The sequence below is a fragment of the Lucilia cuprina genome, chromosome 3, assembly GCF_022045245.1.
Source record: "Lucilia cuprina isolate Lc7/37 chromosome 3, ASM2204524v1, whole genome shotgun sequence".
Classification (NCBI taxonomy): Eukaryota; Metazoa; Arthropoda; class Insecta; order Diptera; family Calliphoridae; genus Lucilia; species Lucilia cuprina.
The window spans coordinates 49452451-49470637 of NC_060951.1; the positions used below are offsets into that span (position 1 = coordinate 49452451).

Genomic DNA, 18187 nt, shown 5'->3' on the forward strand with positions numbered 1-18187 from the left:
TGAAGCCCAAAATAAAGTTCAGTAAATTTTTAATAATTTAATCTTAAACACTTTAACATTTTTAGTTTAAGTATAAAGTAAGTCCAATTTCATTTATCTAACTTCCCTTTGAATTTCTTTTTTTGTTTGAGTCTTTAAACGATTAATATGTTTTGTTACTCAAGTGCATCTTGTTGCATTGACATTCAAATTTTATTGAATATTTATTTATTTACTTAGTTTTTGTAACATTTTTATTGTTGCAAAAATTTTCTTAAAACATTTTTTAAAAGCAAGTGGTTTTTTGCACAACTTTTATTTAACATATTTATTTGACACTAAAAGCATTTTTATTTACTGCATACAGCGTGATGATTTTTTTACACACACATTTACATAAAAAATTATACTCATATACAATTGCTGCAATCAATTTAGTAACATATTTTTAGGGAAATTCGTATTTTTTTTATTTATTTATTATATTGTAAAGTGTTGTCATAAACCGTGCATGTAATTGAGTTGGACTACCCGTTCTCTTAATTTCTGGCAATTGTTTGAGTGTATGTAAGAGTTTTGTGTGTGTTTTGTGATGTTCCTGCAGTTCGGAGTGCAATGTTGACAATAGTTGTGTGAACTTCATTCTAAATTATTTAAACATTTATAAAGAAGCTTCTCGCAAAACTGCTGGAGTGCATATTAAGAAAGTGTTAAAAAATCCATTAAAGTTGTGTTTTTTTACACACCAACCCTCACACAATTTTATGACTCTTTTTTATGTACTACATTTTGAAAATATTGTATCTATAAACAAGTTAAGGGAATCATTATGTACTTGTGTTTATATATACCCAAACGATTGCCATTAAATTGCTGAAGGAGAAAAGTTTATTTAAAGTATCAAATTTAAAAGAATTAAAAATTTGGAAAATTGTTTATATTTTTAGTGAATGGTGAAATGTAAGATGTAATCACTAAATTCCAGAACAGAAGAGGGGATCAAAGTTTTAATGCAGACAGCAGTTTTGACGAAGAATAAAACATTTAATATTTTAAAGTCTAGTCTATAGTCTTGTCTATAGTCTAGTCTATAGTCTTGTCTATAGTCTAGTCTATAGTCTAGTCTATAGTCTAGTCTATAGTCTAGTCTATAGTCTAGTCTATAGTCTAGTCTATAGTCTAGTCTATAGTCTAGTCTATAGTCTAGTCTATAGTCTAGTCTATAGTCTAGTCTATAGTCTAGTCTATAGTCTAGTCTATAGTCTAGTCTATAGTCTAGTCTATAGTCTAGTCTATAGTCTAGTCTATAGTCTAGTCTATAGTCTAGTCTATAGTCTAGTCTATAGTCTAGTCTATAGTCTAGTCTATAGTCTAGTCTATAGTCTAGTCTATAGTCTAGTCTATAGTCTAGTCTATAGTCTAGTCTATAGTCTAGTCTATAGTCTAGTCTATAGTCTAGTCTATAGTCTAGTCTATAGTCTAGTCTATAGTCTAGTCTATAGTCTAGTCTATAGTCTAGTCTATAGTCTAGTCTATAGTCTAGTCTATAGTCTAGTCTATAGTCTAGTCTATAGTCTAGTCTATAGTCTAGTCTATAGTCTAGTCTATAGTCTAGTCTATAGTCTAGTCTATAGTCTAGTCTATAGTCTAGTCTATAGTCTAGTCTATAGTCTAGTCTATAGTCTAGTCTATAGTCTAGTCTATAGTCTAGTCTATAGTCTAGTCTATAGTCTAGTCTATAGTCTAGTCTATAGTCTAGTCTATAGTCTAGTCTATAGTCTAGTCTATAGTCTAGTCTATAGTCTAGTCTATAGTCTAGTCTATAGTCTAGTCTATAGTCTAGTCTATAGTCTAGTCTATAGTCTAGTCTATAGTCTAGTCTATAGTCTAGTCTATAGTCTAGTCTATAGTCTAGTCTATAGTCTAGTCTATAGTCTAGTCTATAGTCTAGTCTATAGTCTAGTCTATAGTCTAGTCTATAGTCTAGTCTATAGTCTAGTCTATAGTCTAGTCTATAGTCTAGTCTATAGTCTAGTCTATAGTCTAGTCTATAGTCTAGTCTATAGTCTAGTCTATAGTCTAGTCTATAGTCTAGTCTATAGTCTAGTCTATAGTCTAGTCTATAGTCTAGTCTATAGTCTAGTCTATAGTCTAGTCTATAGTCTAGTCTATAGTCTAGTCTATAGTCTAGTCTATAGTCTAGTCTATAGTCTAGTCTATAGTCTAGTCTATAGTCTAGTCTATAGTCTAGTCTATAGTCTAGTCTATAGTCTAGTCTATAGTCTAGTCTATAGTCTAGTCTATAGTCTAGTCTATAGTCTAGTCTATAGTCTAGTCTATAGTCTAGTCTATAGTCTAGTCTATAGTCTAGTCTATAGTCTAGTCTATAGTCTAGTCTATAGTCTAGTCTATAGTCTAGTCTATAGTCTAGTCTATAGTCTAGTCTATAGTCTAGTCTATAGTCTAGTCTATAGTCTAGTCTATAGTCTAGTCTATAGTCTAGTCTATAGTCTAGTCTATAGTCTAGTCTATAGTCTAGTCTATAGTCTAGTCTATAGTCTAGTCTATAGTCTAGTCTATAGTCTAGTCTATAGTCTAGTCTATAGTCTAGTCTATAGTCTAGTCTATAGTCTAGTCTATAGTCTATTCTATTGTATAGTCTATAGTCTATAGAAAAAAAGTCTATAGTCTAGTCTATAGTCTAATACATAGTCTAGTCTAAAGTCTACTCTACAGTTAAGTCAATGGTCAACTCTATAGTATTCTTCTTCTGTCATCACAACTAATACGATTCTTCTTCTGTCATCACAACTAATACGATTTATACAATTGATTATATGTCATACTGATATTAATTTTTCTTGATAAATCTTCTTGTTGTTGTTTCCAATTCCTTCATTATTAAAATGAAACGTTTGTTATATTTCATTTCAACTTGCAATATCTCCCAGTGAATCATTGATAGTAACACAAAACTCTTTAGTCACACTAACGCACAGAAACATAAGACAAGCAAATGAGCTAACAAAATAACAACAGGCAAAAGAAACTTCCTTGAATATTATTGTTGCATCATCATTATCATGGTGTAGTGCTCCTAGTATAAAAAACATCCTTCATCATTTGTCATGTAAACACACACACAAATAAACGTAAAAATTCCATTGCACATGCAAACTTTTTAGATTGTTAATAAATCTTGTTGTCCAAAAAGAAATCAATATGAATTTATTGCATACATCTGGATGAGTAGAATGCGTTAGTTAACAATTTTGCTACAATTCATTCCCACATACACACACTGTCTTTCTAAAACCAACTAAATTGAGAAATTGAACGCTATGTTCCATTAAAGTGAAAAGGAAAAAAGAAAAATAATTGTAAATGATATAAAAACATCCTTATATAAACTTTTATACACACACTTAAAATGCGTATGTATGCTTAGCAAGGATATTTTGGCTTTTAAATTAGACACAGTGGTTAGCAAATTAATATTTTTTTATTATTTAAAATATTTCTGTTTAATTCTGCATTTACTTGTGTTTTATATTTAGCGATTGTGTCTTTTGCTGTATATTTTTGTAATAATGCATATCATTGCCATACCTTATATATGCGTTTACTCCACTGTGTACCACATTAAAGTAAGAGTACTAGTTTGTATCACTACCGACAGGAACTCGAAGATTGTTTATGTGTATGTTTGTTTGTGTGTCCATGTAAAAGTGTTAGTGTATACGGGAAATAAAAACAAAAGATATTGACATGATATATTATGAGTTCTTGGTTTTTTATTAGTTTTTCTACGTATTTTTCTTCAGTAACAAGAAAATAAACATGTTTTTGTACACTTTCATTATTGGGTGGGTTTTCTTGTACTGTAAATACAAGTTAATGGCGTGAAAATAAGAAATGAAAACAAATACAAGATTTATTGTTTGATTGAAATTTAATATTTAAAGAGGACACCACACTCACCTAAAAAAACTAGTGCAAGTGTGGAGAAACATTACGCTATTTTGTCACAAACAATAAATATCCTTTTTTTATTCTGGAGAAATATATTCTAGAGTATAGTTCTTCTCGAGAAAATTAAAGGATTACTAAACCGGGACAGGTAGAATGCATTAGCTAGTATTAATTTCCTTCGATAATTAATGTACTTTAGGGCTTTTATAAACATATATTATTAATTCTGTAAATCGTATTTAAAGTTTACTTTAAATTTTCTTTGAGTGTATAAAGTAATTTGTTATTTAAAGGAATTGTATTAAATAAAAATTGTGAAGTATTAATTTTGTTATGTAGGTCATTTTTTTATTGTTGTAGTATTGTTTAGAGCATAAACGTATATTTTTTCTACGTTAACATATTTTACATACGGTGTAAAATAGGGCTAGTTCTAGTTCAGTTCTAGTTCAGTTCTAGTTCAGTTCTAGTTCAGTTCTAGTTCAGTTCTAGTTCAGTTCTAGTTCAGTTCTAGTTCAGTTCTAGTTCAGTTCTAGTTCAGTTCTAGTTCAGTTCTAGTTCATTTCTAGTTCTAGTTCAGTTCTAGTTCTAGTTCAGTTCTAGTTCAGTTCTAGTTCAGTTCTAGTTCAGTTCTAGTTCAGTTCTAGTTCAGTTCTAGTTCAGTTCTAGTTCAGTTCTAGTTCAGTTCTAGTTCAGTTCTAGTTCAGTTCTAGTTCAGTTCTAGTTCAGTTCTAGTTCAGTTCTAGTTCAGTTCTAGTTCAGTTCTAGTTCAGTTCTAGTTCAGTTCTAGTTCAGTTCTAGTTCAGTTCTAGTTCAGTTCTAGTTCAGTTCTAGTTCAGTTCTAGTTCAGTTCTAGTTCAGTTCTAGTTCAGTTCTAGTTCAGTTCTAGTTCAGTTCTAGTTCAGTTCTAGTTCAGTTCTAGTTCAGTTCTAGTTCAGTTCTAGTTCAGTTCTAGTTCAGTTCTAGTTCAGTTCTAGTTCAGTTCTAGTTCAGTTCTAGTTCAGTTCTAGTTCAGTTCTAGTTCAGTTCTAGTTCAGTTCTAGTTCAGTTCTAGTTCAGTTCTAGTTCAGTTCTAGTTCAGTTCTAGTTCAGTTCAAAAATTTATTAACTATTGATTTTTAACTTCAGTTCAGTTAAACGCCACAACAGTTCAGTTCAACGCCACAACTTCAGTTACACGCCACAACAAAAGTCGGCAGAACTGCTCCCCCGTAATAATATTTATATTATTCTATCTTTCCGAACACATGTTCTTGTTGTGTTGGTTCTTATTGGGTTGTTTTTTATTTTGATGGAGCATTTTCCTACATTTATTTAATAAAAACCCAGCAGTTTAGCGGACCAGTCCCAAACTAGCTTTTTAATCGGCTACTAGAGCTAACTTCTAGCCGCCAGCTACCAAGATGTCTTATTATTTTAAAATACTCTTGACCTACGAAAGGAAGGAAGTCAATCGTCACTCCATAACATACAAAGATATAGTCATAAAGATAGTCCAAATGGTTCAATGGAAGACAATGAATCTTTTTGCTTCGTTTTAGTCTACATAGAATAAATTCGTGACGAAAGACGACTTAGAGCTAGCCGAGTGGTTAGGATACGAGTGGAAATTACTGTCTTTTTTGGATGCATTGACACTTTGTCGAACTGCTGGGAATAGCAACATGTTGTGTTATGTTCGATTTCAAACATGTCCGAAGTTCGATTTACTAAAGTTGTTGTGTGAAAATGTTAAACGAACCCAACAACTAAGCAGTTTACTAGTAACAAGATTTAGTTTTGATTTGAACGGCGTGCGTGTTGAAACATTAAGAGCGCATTAAGAATAATATTATTTGTTAGTACTAAATAAAATACTGAAATTAAATACTAAGAAAATATATAATAAATAATTAAATAAATACTAGAGAATCAATGAAAAATAAATAATAAAAATAGCTACTTAAATTTCAACGTTTTTTTTATTCATGCTGAAGTAGAATAATTAAAAATATATTGTGTTTAAAAATCTGTAATAAGAAATCTTTAAGTGCAGAGCATAAAGAAATGTGAAAAATAAAATGTAAATAAAACCAAATTTTTGTTAATATAAAAGAAATCTTTGAATTAAATTTATACACAACAAATAGAAATGAAGAATATTATTTAAACAAAATTAAAAAAAAATAGAATTGAAATATTATGAGACGAGTTAAATGTTTAAATATTAAACTAAAAAATCTTTGAGATTTATTTTTTCTTTAGTTGCTTTTATTAAACCAGATACAAGTGATGTTGTTATTATTGTTGTTTATGACTAAAAAAGAAGTCAGTCTGACGTACTGGCTGCCTGTCAGTCATTTGTGAGTGTGTGTTTAAAAGTGAAGTGTTTGTGTGTGTTTTTAAATTGGCTGAATAAAAAAATTCTCGTTTTTAGTGTGTGATTTTTTTCTTTGATTTTGTTGCTTTTTATGTTTTTTGGAGTTGTTGTTTTGTATTTTGTTTTTTTTTTTGGGTTTTCCCTTTCGTTTTTGTTGTATGTTTTGATTTTGTTTTGCCTGTTTTTTTGTTTTTGTTTTAGTTTGTTTTGTTTATATTAAACTATCGAACTATATTGACTGTTTGTTTTGGTTGTTGCTTTATCATGTATTACCTTTATTTATATTGTTGTTATTTTTGTGTTTTATATTTTGTTTCTTTAATTCGTAAAGTTTTTTTTTGCAGTTTCTTTTTTTTTTGTTTTAGTCATGCCTACAATTTTGTTGTTTTTTTTTTTTTATTCGATGCATCAGTACTTTGTTTTTTTGCCAATAACCTACACTATTTTTCAGAATCGGTTATTGTTAATTTCTCTTTAATGTTTGTTGCAGTTTAGAAAATATGATAATTATAAAGACTAGACCTGAACTAGAACAAAACAGTAAAATACATCTAAATATACGAAATTTTAAAATATTTAAAGATTCGGCCCGATATTAAATAATGCTTTTGATATCGAAACATGTGAAGTGAAACAAATTATAGAAATATCTTTAAAGGCTCCAAGGTTCCTGTTGAAGTAATTTTTTTTGCATCTTAGAACTAGGACTAGAGTGTAATTGAACGGTTTTGATGGTCAAAATCTTGTCTATATCCATAATAAAGACCATCATTGTGATTTTCGGAAGATCACCTGTTACGGGGACTTGAGTTAAGTGTAACTATAACAACATAATGTTCTTTTGTAAATGATTTGTTAATAATAAAATAATTTTTTTAAAGATGGGCTATATAGAGGATTTTTTGGGAACAAAAATTCAGTTCCAAGAAAACTACAACAATAGAGGAAATTTTTGTAAAATTTCTCTAGCACTTTCAATGCTGTGGGGCCTATTAATGTAATGATTAGAAATGGGTTTCAACATTGATTTTTATACCCTTCACCTTCGTGAGAAGGGTATATATAAGTTTGTCATTCCGTTTGTAATTTCTATAATATAATTTTCCGACCCTATAAAGTATATATATTCTGGATCCTTATAGATAGCGTAGTCGATTAAGCTATGTCCGTCTGTCTGTTGAAATCAATTTTCTGAAGACTCCAGATATCTTCGAGATCCAAATCTTCAATAATTCTATCAGACATGCTTTTGAAAAGTTTCCTATTAAAAATCATCAATCAATCGGTCTATAAATAACTGAGACATGGGTAAAAATCTGAGACTACCTCTTTAAAATTTCGTCAACAAATTATAAATAAAAGCATAAAAACAACAAGAATGAGATAAAGCAGTAATATGTTGGTAATGCAGCTCATATTTGTTTGAGGGCGGTAATACAGTTTAACGGTGGTAGTACAGTACAACGATACAAAATAAATAAAAATTATTTTTTAAAACATACTTGGTGAAGGGTATATAAGATTCGGTACAGCCGAATATAGAAATCTGACTTGTTTCGATATAGTTTTATACAAAATTTGGAAGGGTAGAACAGATACTAACAAATGTTAACTACTAATTAGAAAAACATTTTAGAAAATAGAACAAATCGGAAACTAGAAATTTCTACAACATCCAGACAGAGAGCAAAGTATACTCTATCTAATGGATTAGGTTAAGCTTAATGTTTTATCGCATCAGAACTTTTAGATATTTTTACCTAAAAGCGCAATAGCACCTTCATAACACCTGAAAGTCCATTATGTCAAGCTTATAAGAAAGGTTTTATAATATTTTCTTTCTTTTTCAAAATATCTTAACGAATAGCTTGGAACAAAAACATACGTTTTCAATCACATTAGACCTTCGATATATTGTGTCCTAAAAGTGTAGGTAATTTATTAAATTTACTATGTCAGCTTTAAAATAAATCATCCTTATCATATTTTCTTCCTTTTTCGATATTTCTTGACTAAAATAATCATAAATTTCCAAAACTTTTTTTCGAAAAGGGGACAAGTTATAATATAGGTTAAATTTTAGAGTCAATAGAATGAACTTTGTAGTGTGTAATATATCATTATAGCGTGATCTTCCCAGGGTAAAAACTTACAATTCTATTGAGTTTTTTAAAATATTCAGAACAGAATACTTAATATTTTCAATTGTAGAGTAATCAACTTATTCGTTCTATATCATTTTTTAAAAACACAGTTGTTGTTTATATTTTTACTAGAAAGTACTTGTGTATATGTATCTCTCTATGGCCATAGTTTGCAATTGTTGCATTTTGCAGATACTTTTCAACGGCAATTTTTAGTTTAGTTTCTTTTGTTTTTATGGGTTTTTTCAACATTTAGTTTGTTTTTTGTTTTTACTTATTTTTTTTTTTTTTTGGTCTGTGAGAGAGTGAAACGTGGTCTCATCTTTGGCATCTGATATTTTGTAATAAAAAGTAAACGAATAAACAAACGTATACGGATGGCTTATAAAGAAAAATAATTAAGTAACACGTTTCAGTATTTAAAAGACGATTATAAAATATTCGATAATCTAATAAAATATTTAAAGAGAAAAAACAACAATAAACAAAAACACACACACACTCACAAAATAGGAAAAAGGAATATCGAAGATTTTTTTGGTCGCACATAAAGAAGATGTAAATCTTGATAAAATTGGGAAAAAACCTTTTTAAAACATCATTAAGGAAATTAATAATAATTAATTTTGTATTTTTCCTACTTTTTTATTTTAGATGCGGTGTTTGTTAGAAAGTGTTTTTGTTGTTGGTACGAGTTATGTGTTTTGCTTAAATCTTAAAGGTCGACAAGAAAAATTTTATAAAAAATAGAAAAGTTTGTCCAAAAATTACCATAAAAAGTGGGGAAATGTATGTTTATGGAAAATGTTAAATTATTAAAAGTGTTTACTCTAAACAAGATCATCATGTGAATTTTTAAAAGTTGATTACCATAAGACACTCGTACTTTCAAAATCTTAAGGATCCGAAGCAGCAACATTTTTTGTACTTTTCAAAAAAGTATAAAAAATATACATATATCCCAACATTTTCTTGCCCGGCATGAAGTGACATCAAAAAGTCATGGTATGTATTGCAGTAATAATATTTTTTATTTCGTTGTATTGAAAGTAAATTTTAAGTTCAATTACCTTGTTTTTTTGTATGGTAAATATTAAATTGTTTTACTTGCCAAGGTTATAAGGGCCCATTATATTTATTTAAATATTTTATGTGTTATCTTTTAAAATTATAAATTTTGTGTTTGCTGATTACAAAGTCCTTATGAAAAAATCAATATTTGTTTGTTAGCAAATATTTTAGTTGGCTAAATTCCAATCTACATTTTAAATTCAAATATAAAATTCATATGTATGATTCGTGGAAAAAAATTGGAATTTTTATATCAAAGGTTATATTCCAAATTACTAAAGTAAACCGCCAATACTATTTTCAGTTTATAGTTAAGTCTACAGTAAAGGCTTAATGTAAACTGTTTAAGAATATATATAGTGATGAAGACTTAGTTCAATTTGTAATGAATTGTATAGTTGAGGCTGCAAATCAGTGTTTGCACTGTATATGTAAGTCTATAGCAGATAATATAGGTCCTTTTATAGTCGAGTTGATAGTAGATACTGTAGTCAGTCTATAGATAGAGTGATCGTTCTTAAGGATGAAAATATATAATTCAGTTTAAAGTCGTTAATATAGTTTATATGATGCTAAACTTTTGGCTATAAATTATTACATGGTAAATACTATAATTTTTTTTATGACTCTTTTATTAAGTATACACAAATTTAGTAAAGTAAATTGCTTTCAATTATTTTTTTAGCAAATCAAAGTTTTTAAATTTTTGTAATTTAATCGAATAACTCTTCATTAAATGTGTGAGAAATCGATACTTGTTAAGAATTTTTTCTTTTATAAAAACTTTCCGTAAAATAATATTTCATTTAACTTTCTTTAAATATTGATATTAAGTGGTCTTTATTTATTTACTTAAATAGATATAAAATAATGCAAATAATTTATAAATAAATATACATTATATATAAAATCAGCCCAACGTCCATTGGGCTGATTGAACGCTTTTATGTGATGGCTCCCTTTTAACGAGTTTAATTAAGAACATTTTTGTTAAACATTATTAAATTCTATTGTGTTTTTTTTAACCCTAATTAAATATTAATGAAATTCCTTTAAACAATTTAATTAACTAAATATGTACAATGATGAAATTTTAATTATTGTTTCCAATGATACTCATACTTATTAAAAACAAAATGAATAAATAAAATATCAAAAATGTTATGAAGATTTTTTTGTATTAAAAAAAAACAAGAGTAAATAGAGAAAAAAGTTAAATATTTTATAACAAATAAAAAACAAAAAATAGAGATGTAAAAAATCACTTAAGCTTCAATTTAGAAAAACATTTATTTTAGCACGTGTACAACCAATGCGGGTATATTATTGTTTAGCTATAGATACACATACTTATTTAGATACATTTTTACAAACATACACATATGAATATTATATAAACAAAAATCCATGAATACTCTGGTTCACAGAAAGTTCACAAACAATTTGAAACAAATGTTTCTATTTAGTATAATAATCTAAAAGAAATGAATAATGTTTCTGATGGCGGGGGTCAAGGTCGACATTAACCGATACTCACTCACCACTTTTTATATTCATTCTTAATTGAGAATAAATCAATATTTTGTGCAAATTCTTATCCTAAATAAATAGTTTAAAGGAAAGACAACAACTACATTGAATAATAATAGTTAAATGTGTCTTTAGTGGATGATGTTGTTAACAATGGAAAACTAATTTTCTTTAGAGCGACTTTTTGTCGATGTCTTGAACAATAAAATATGGAACAATAGAGAACACGTGCAAAGGATAAGGGTTTGGGTATTGGTTTCTTTGTAAACACTTGGCTAGAGAAGGCATATTCATTTCGTAATGTTTTACTTTCACCTTTTCAAGAAAAATTTCCATAAATTATATCGTGTTAAAAAAATTTTTCCATAAATTTCCTTTTTTTTAAGAAAATTTTCACAAATTGTAATAATTTCGACAAATTTTATTTTTTTTAAATTTTCGATGATTTTTTTTCTTAATTTTTGTTTTTATAGAAATTCTTTTCAAAAAAATTATCAATAAATCAATAAATTTTCTTATTATCGAAAATTTTCCATTAATTTTCATTTTATAAAAAATTTTAGATAAATTTTCATTTTATAGAAAATTTTTGATAAATTTTCATTTTATAGAAAATTTTCAATAAATTTTCATTTTATAGAAAATTTTAGATAAATTTTAATTTTATAGAAAATTGTCTTTTTATAGAAAATTTTCTATAAATTTTGCTTTTATAGGAAATTATTGATAAATTTTCTTTTTATAAGAAAATTTTTGATAAATTTTTATTTCATAAGAAAATTTTTATAGAAAATATTCGATAAATTTTCTTTTTATATATTTCAGATAAATTTTCCATATATAAGTAATCGATGAATTTTTTTGTAGAAAATTTCCTATAGCATATTTTTTTAAATTTTCATACATTTTCATTTCATATCGAAAATTTTCGATAAATTTTCTTTTTATATAAAAAATATTTTATTGAATTATTTTTATGTAATAAATTATAGATAAGTTTCTTTTTATAGGAAAATTATCGATAAATTTTAGAAATTGTTTTGGTGAAAATTTCTGTTCATAATTTTCGATAAAGTCTATTTTCCGATAATATTCCACTTTTCAGTGATTTTAAAATCACATTTTCTTTAGCATAGAATTTTCGTTAATTTTTGAAATTTATCGAAAATTTTTTTATTGATAACATTTTATTTTGAAGAATAGTAATCGATAACTATTTTTTGAAGAAATGTTATGTACTGTTTTTTTCTTTAGAAAAGTTTTTGATATTTCTTTTCTTCTATACAACAATGATTGATAACCATATTTCTTTTAAGAAAAGTTTTCGATAACATTGATCTATGAATGTGGGGCATTTTGCAATAAAAAAAAAAACCTACAAAAATGTATTTTTTAATGTGTTGTAGTTTTATAACGTTTTGTCAATAATTTATGTAAAAGAAAATTCTTACATTTTGAGCTTTTAGCGTTTAATAAAACGCACGCTTTATAGTTTAACTTTTTTTCGCCCGTTTGTTTATTTCTCAGACTCAGTACGTGATCGTAAAGCAAGAAATTTAAGACATTTTTATGAAATTAAATAATACTGACATTTTCAGCAAAATGTGTTCAATGTTTTTGTGTTGCTTGTGTTGTGTACAATTGTAATATTTTATTATTGTTTTATATGGTTTGAAGTTTATTTGTTACATTACATTAAAAAAAAATCTTTAATACTTAAAGCCACATTAAAGTCAGAAGGCTGGAACGTTATGCTGTTTATATAAGAGATAATAAATTTAACATTGCAATTTTAAATAAAATTTTTATATGTTCTTTATTTTTGGTGCAAATGTTTTTGCTGTTTAAAGATATATAAGAATGATTTTCGAAACATGTATTTCGTATCAAATAAAAATTTTAAAACATTTATTAAATAGGTAATTATAGCAAATGAATAAAATTGCAATATTAGATCTTTTGTCTGGCTGTTTGATGAATGTGACTCATTTTGGTCGCGTTTCGGCAAAAATTAATAATATTCGAAATAATTTATTTTAAGTTTTTGTTTGCATTTTACAAGTTCGTGTGCGTTTCTCATGTTCTTGTTGTAGATAATGTACATTTAAATATGAATAAAATATTTTAATTTGTTTAATTTTTTTGTTGCTTTTACAGTCGTTTTGAGTCATTTAACAACAATTAGCTGATAATGCATAATTTTTATCACTTAAACAACATTTTTTATCACTTTTATCACTTAAGAAACATTTACTTATACATATATTTGAATGATTCAAAAACTTTTATAAAATACAAATAATTCACTTTACAGACTAAACAAAATCACCAACTAAATGACGACTAAAAGTCAACGAAATTTTTCCATACTGTTATTATTTTTAAAATCTTAATATTGAATTTGCTTTAAGTGTTTAGAATTTTTTTAATTTAATACACATTGATTGTTTTTATTATTTATTACAATAAAATGCTAATTACATTTTATACTTTATTTATTTAGTTTAAAAGAAATATAATATAATAAACAGATTGTGCGATAAAAGATTCATTCAGTTGTTATTTTTTTTTTAGATTTTTAATTCATTTAAAAGAGAATTATTTATTTAGAGTGGAAAAATACACTTATTGAATGAAAATTTTTAAATAAATAATAAAAAACCAAACAGTGATAAAACTTCCATGGAAAGTAATAGGTCAATTTTATGTGTTTAATTAAATTGTTTATACAGTTTCTATTAATTTCAATTGTTAAACAATATTGATTGCTGTTGATAAAATAATAATCATTTTGAAATAAAAAGGGCGGGAAATTTCTAGACAGATGGAAGTTTAGTTTGAAATAAACAAAAGATGTAATTTATATGAAGAGAAGGAAAGGCAAAAATAGATAATGTAAAAGAATAATTCCAATTTTTTTAAAGTCTATAATTTTGTATCTCTATTGAACAGTTATCGATAGAAAAAAGGCTTCATCGCTATAAAAAAATACGATAACTTTCCTTTAATATATTATTTTTTGTTCTATAAAATTATTCAATTACTTATGTCAATATATAAAACGTGTCACTTTATAAAAAAATGTCGACTGGAAAAGTTATCGATAAATGTTATTCTCCATAACAAATTATCAATAACTTTCGTTCTCTTGGGAAATGAAGATTATCAATAATGTTTGTTCTCAACAGATATTTTTATCTATAGAAAATTATTGTTAACTTTTGTTATCGATAAAAGACTTATATATAACCTTTATCTAAATAACAACTTTTGTTCTGTATAGAAAGTTATCGATAACTTTTGTTCACTATAGAAAACTTATCGATGTTATTTATACTCCATAGAAAAGTAATGGATAACTATTGTTCCTTTTTATTCTTTTATAGAAAAAAATAACGATAACTTTTGTTTCTTAAATAAAATTATCGATAAATTTTATTGTCCATAGAAAAGTTATCCAAAACGTTTGTTTTCAATAGAAAAGTAATTGTAAATATATGTTCTCTCTAGACAACTCTTTTCTTCACAGAAAGGTAAACGATAACTTTAATTTTCTACATAAGAAAGTTATCAAAAATTTGATTCTTGTTATAAAAAAAATCGATAACATTAATTATCTTTATGAAAATTTTAGATAACTTTTGCTTTTTATATAAACGCTATCAAAAATTTCAACTTTCTGTTAGATAAGTTATCGATTAATAATTTTCTATAGAAATGTCATCTATAGTTTTCGTTCTCAATAGAAAAATTATTAAAAACTTTTCTTTTTTATAGAAAAGTTAACGACATCTTTAGTAAGGTTTTGTTTTATTAAAAAATAAATAAAAATTTAATTTTGTTTTCGTTATTCTGATTCAAGCTAATTTCCATTATTATCACAGATTTCTATACAAAACTAATTCTATCAAAAAACTAAAAATTTTCAATTGAATTGTTTTTATTTGTCTGCTTTAATATTTTGTAAAAATTACATCAACTTTTCCGTTTAAAGTCTGCTGATTAAATTATAATGACTTTTCGTTTAATGATTAAAAGTGAAAATTACTTAAATGCAAATCATTTTGGCATCTGTTACTTTACACCATTTCATAAACAATTCTCATTTAAAATTTTATATTAATTTAGACATTAGAGTTTAAAGACTTAAGGTACTCATGTCTACAAGATTGTAAGATCTTACAATGTTGTCAGATCTGACATTGGAAACTGAAAAATTATTATTTCAGAGGATTGTAAGAAAATTCTACAATTTCAATATCAGGTAATCTGGTAATAGTAACGTAATTTGTTTACACGATAATTTTGCAATGGTTTTTCTATATCGTTGCTAGACAAACATGGTAAGATATTTTCTGCCAAAATTATAAGATCTGACAACATATTGCTGCTTAGTTTGCAATTGAAATTTATTTAAAATTTAAAAAAAATTTAATTAATATTTTTTTATTTAAGTTCAAACTCTTATAAATGGTTTAATGTAATAATAATTTTTTACAATTAAATTTTAATGTAATTAATAAATTTAAAAATCCTTGTTATTTGTAAGTCCCCTGTTTCAGATTATTTTTAAGATAAAATAAACAAATACATTTTTGTCAATTATTTGTAACAAATTTTTATTGTTAATTTATTAACAATAATAATAAAAATTAATTTTTAATTACTTCTAAATCGGTTGTTGACATACAAAATATTGTTTGTATCTTCAAACAGGCACCTTAAAATTGTTAATAAACGTTAAATATTGTGTGTGATAAAATACGAACATGTGTTGTTTTTGTTGATGATGTTATGGTTGTTGTGTTTTTTGTGACCCCTTCTTTAAGGGGAATTTTTGACGTAATATACTCCTAAATAATTCCATTAAACTTAATGTCAATTTGTATTGAACCATATTTACACCTAGCTGCTACCTGTATGAGTGTGTGTGTTTTAGATAAATATAATTTGTATTTAAAACCTTCATTTGTGGTTAATACCTGTTGGGAGAATAGTTGTTTTGTACTAAATGCACGCATTTAATAAAAATATTTACGTATTTCCATTAGGGTGGTAACATTTATAACAGCAAAAGGATAATTAAATAAAATTTTATTTAAGTAGTTTTAATGCGATTGCGTTGTTTGATTTTTCTTCATATTTGTGTATTTCTTTTTAACCGCCTTAATAATTCTATGTAACTTTTGTATCTGCCTTACAAACAAAAAACCAACTTGTTGACGTTAGTTTAAAGTTGTTTTAGCTGTTTTTGTCACTTCTACTTTTTTTGTTGTTCAATGATGTTGTAGTTGTTACGAATGTTGTTGTTGCTAAATGTCTATTGGTCTATTGCTGTTGCTGCTGTTGACTTATTATTTGTATTTGTGCATTAAATATGATCATATTACGTACACACGTTTGCGTCACTTTATGACTTTATTTTCAGTTGTTGTCTACTGTTTTAAGTTAATTTTTTGTTTGTTGTATTTTTCTATATATTTGTGTAATGTATACAATAACTGTAATTGTTTTTGTTTTTTGTTTTTTTTTGTTAATAATATTTTTTTCTTACAAAGTACACATTTAAGTACACTGATGACTCTGAAAACGAGGAATGGAAAGTTTTCTATTGAAAACTGATCATAGAATAGTTAATTTTCTGTTCTAAACTGATCATATAACTGAATAATTTCTATAGAATACTGTTTGTGGTTAATGACTGTTTATACATTGATGATAAAATTGATTTCTTTTATATATACAATTGATCATTGTCAAAATTCCTACATAAACTGCTTAATAATCGCAATTAAAGCTTTCTATAAAATTTATTATAAAACTGATCGTTGTTAAATTTTTCTGTAGAAAACTGATCATAATTGTTTTTATTTTCTATTGAAAATAGATCCATGCTTAAGTTTTCTCTAGAAACCTGATCGCTGATATAGTTTTCTGTAAAAACTGGTCGCCGTTGATGTTTACTATAAAAAATTTATCACTGTTAAAATTTTTTATATTAAATTTTTTCACTGTTAAAGTTTTCCATAGAAAAATTTTCCCTGTTAAATTTTTCTTTAGAAAACTGAACACTGATAAAGTTTTCTTTTATCGCTGTTAAAATTTTCTATATTAAATCTTTCGCTGTTAAAGTCTACATGTAATTTTTCGCTGTTGAAGTTTTCTATAGTAAATTTATCGCTGTTAAGTTTTTCCATAGAAAAATGTTTTTGCTAAAGTTTTCTTTTGAAAACTGATCGCTGTTAAAATTTTCTTTAGAATACTGATCGCTGTTAAAGTTTTCTATAGAAAACTGATCGCAGTTAAAGTTTTCTTTAGAAAACTGACCGCTGTAAATGATTTTATACAAAAATGTTAATGTTAATAATTTTTTATAGCAAATAAACTGATCGTCATTTATTTTTATTTCTCATTTAAAGAGGTTCACCTGTACCAAAAAAAAAAAACGCTTTATTGTTTTGAGTACATTAATAATAGTAGCAGCATTTGGTATTGTTTCTAAAACTTTTAACCATATAGTACATAAAATAACAATAGTTTTTTACGTACTTATATGTGTACTTACGCGCCAGTATGTCATCGATATCGGTAACATATGTGTTGACACTTGTTGTAAACGACAAAAAAATACAAAAAACTTGCTTTTAAGAATAATAATTGTTTTTTTAAATAAGACAGACGGTGTTCTTTTTTTCACATAATTTCTTCAATAATTTCATAGAATTTTGCTAAATTGTTTTTTTTTTTCAGTTTTACTTTTCATATTTATGGGGATTTTTTCAATAGAATTTTATTGGACACTTTTATTCTTCTTCTTCTCTCTATATAAACGAGCTTAATAATAATAAAATTATAGATAAACATAATTATTTATGACTGGCTTTCATGAGGTGATCAGTTTAAATAACGTGGGAATTTTTATTTGTTTGTCTGCATTTAATATTTTTTTTTTTAAATAAAAACAAAAAATTAAAATTTGTTATTATACTTAAAAGATATATTGAATTTATTAATTAATATAAATACATAAATAAAAATTGTCTCATTTTATTTAATAAACACATTAAGCCGCTAAGTCTTAAAAGCAATTATTAAGAATTTCTTGAGTTTTAATAATTTATCTTTTAAAGTT

General features: G+C 26.0%; 2 protein-coding genes across 4 annotated transcripts in view; one reads left to right on the top strand and one right to left on the bottom strand.

Annotated features, from left to right (window-relative positions):
- The window catches only part of LOC111674909 (actin-like), a 72779-nt gene that overhangs the window by 13689 nt on the left and 40903 nt on the right, over positions 1-18187 (bottom strand). The gene's annotated exons all lie outside the window — the stretch shown is intronic.
- The window catches only part of LOC111674878 (adenylate cyclase type 9), a 102685-nt gene continuing 90238 nt past the window's right edge, over positions 5741-18187 (top strand). For both annotated transcript variants that reach the window (XM_046945340.1, XM_046945341.1), the window contains exons 1-2: positions 5741-6013; positions 9109-9459. Coding sequence is in view for 1 of the 2 variants with exons in the window: in XM_046945341.1 (XP_046801297.1) it covers positions 9457-9459 (3 nt within the window). In the remaining variant the exon portion in view is untranslated. The remainder of the gene's footprint in view (positions 6014-9108; positions 9460-18187) is intronic.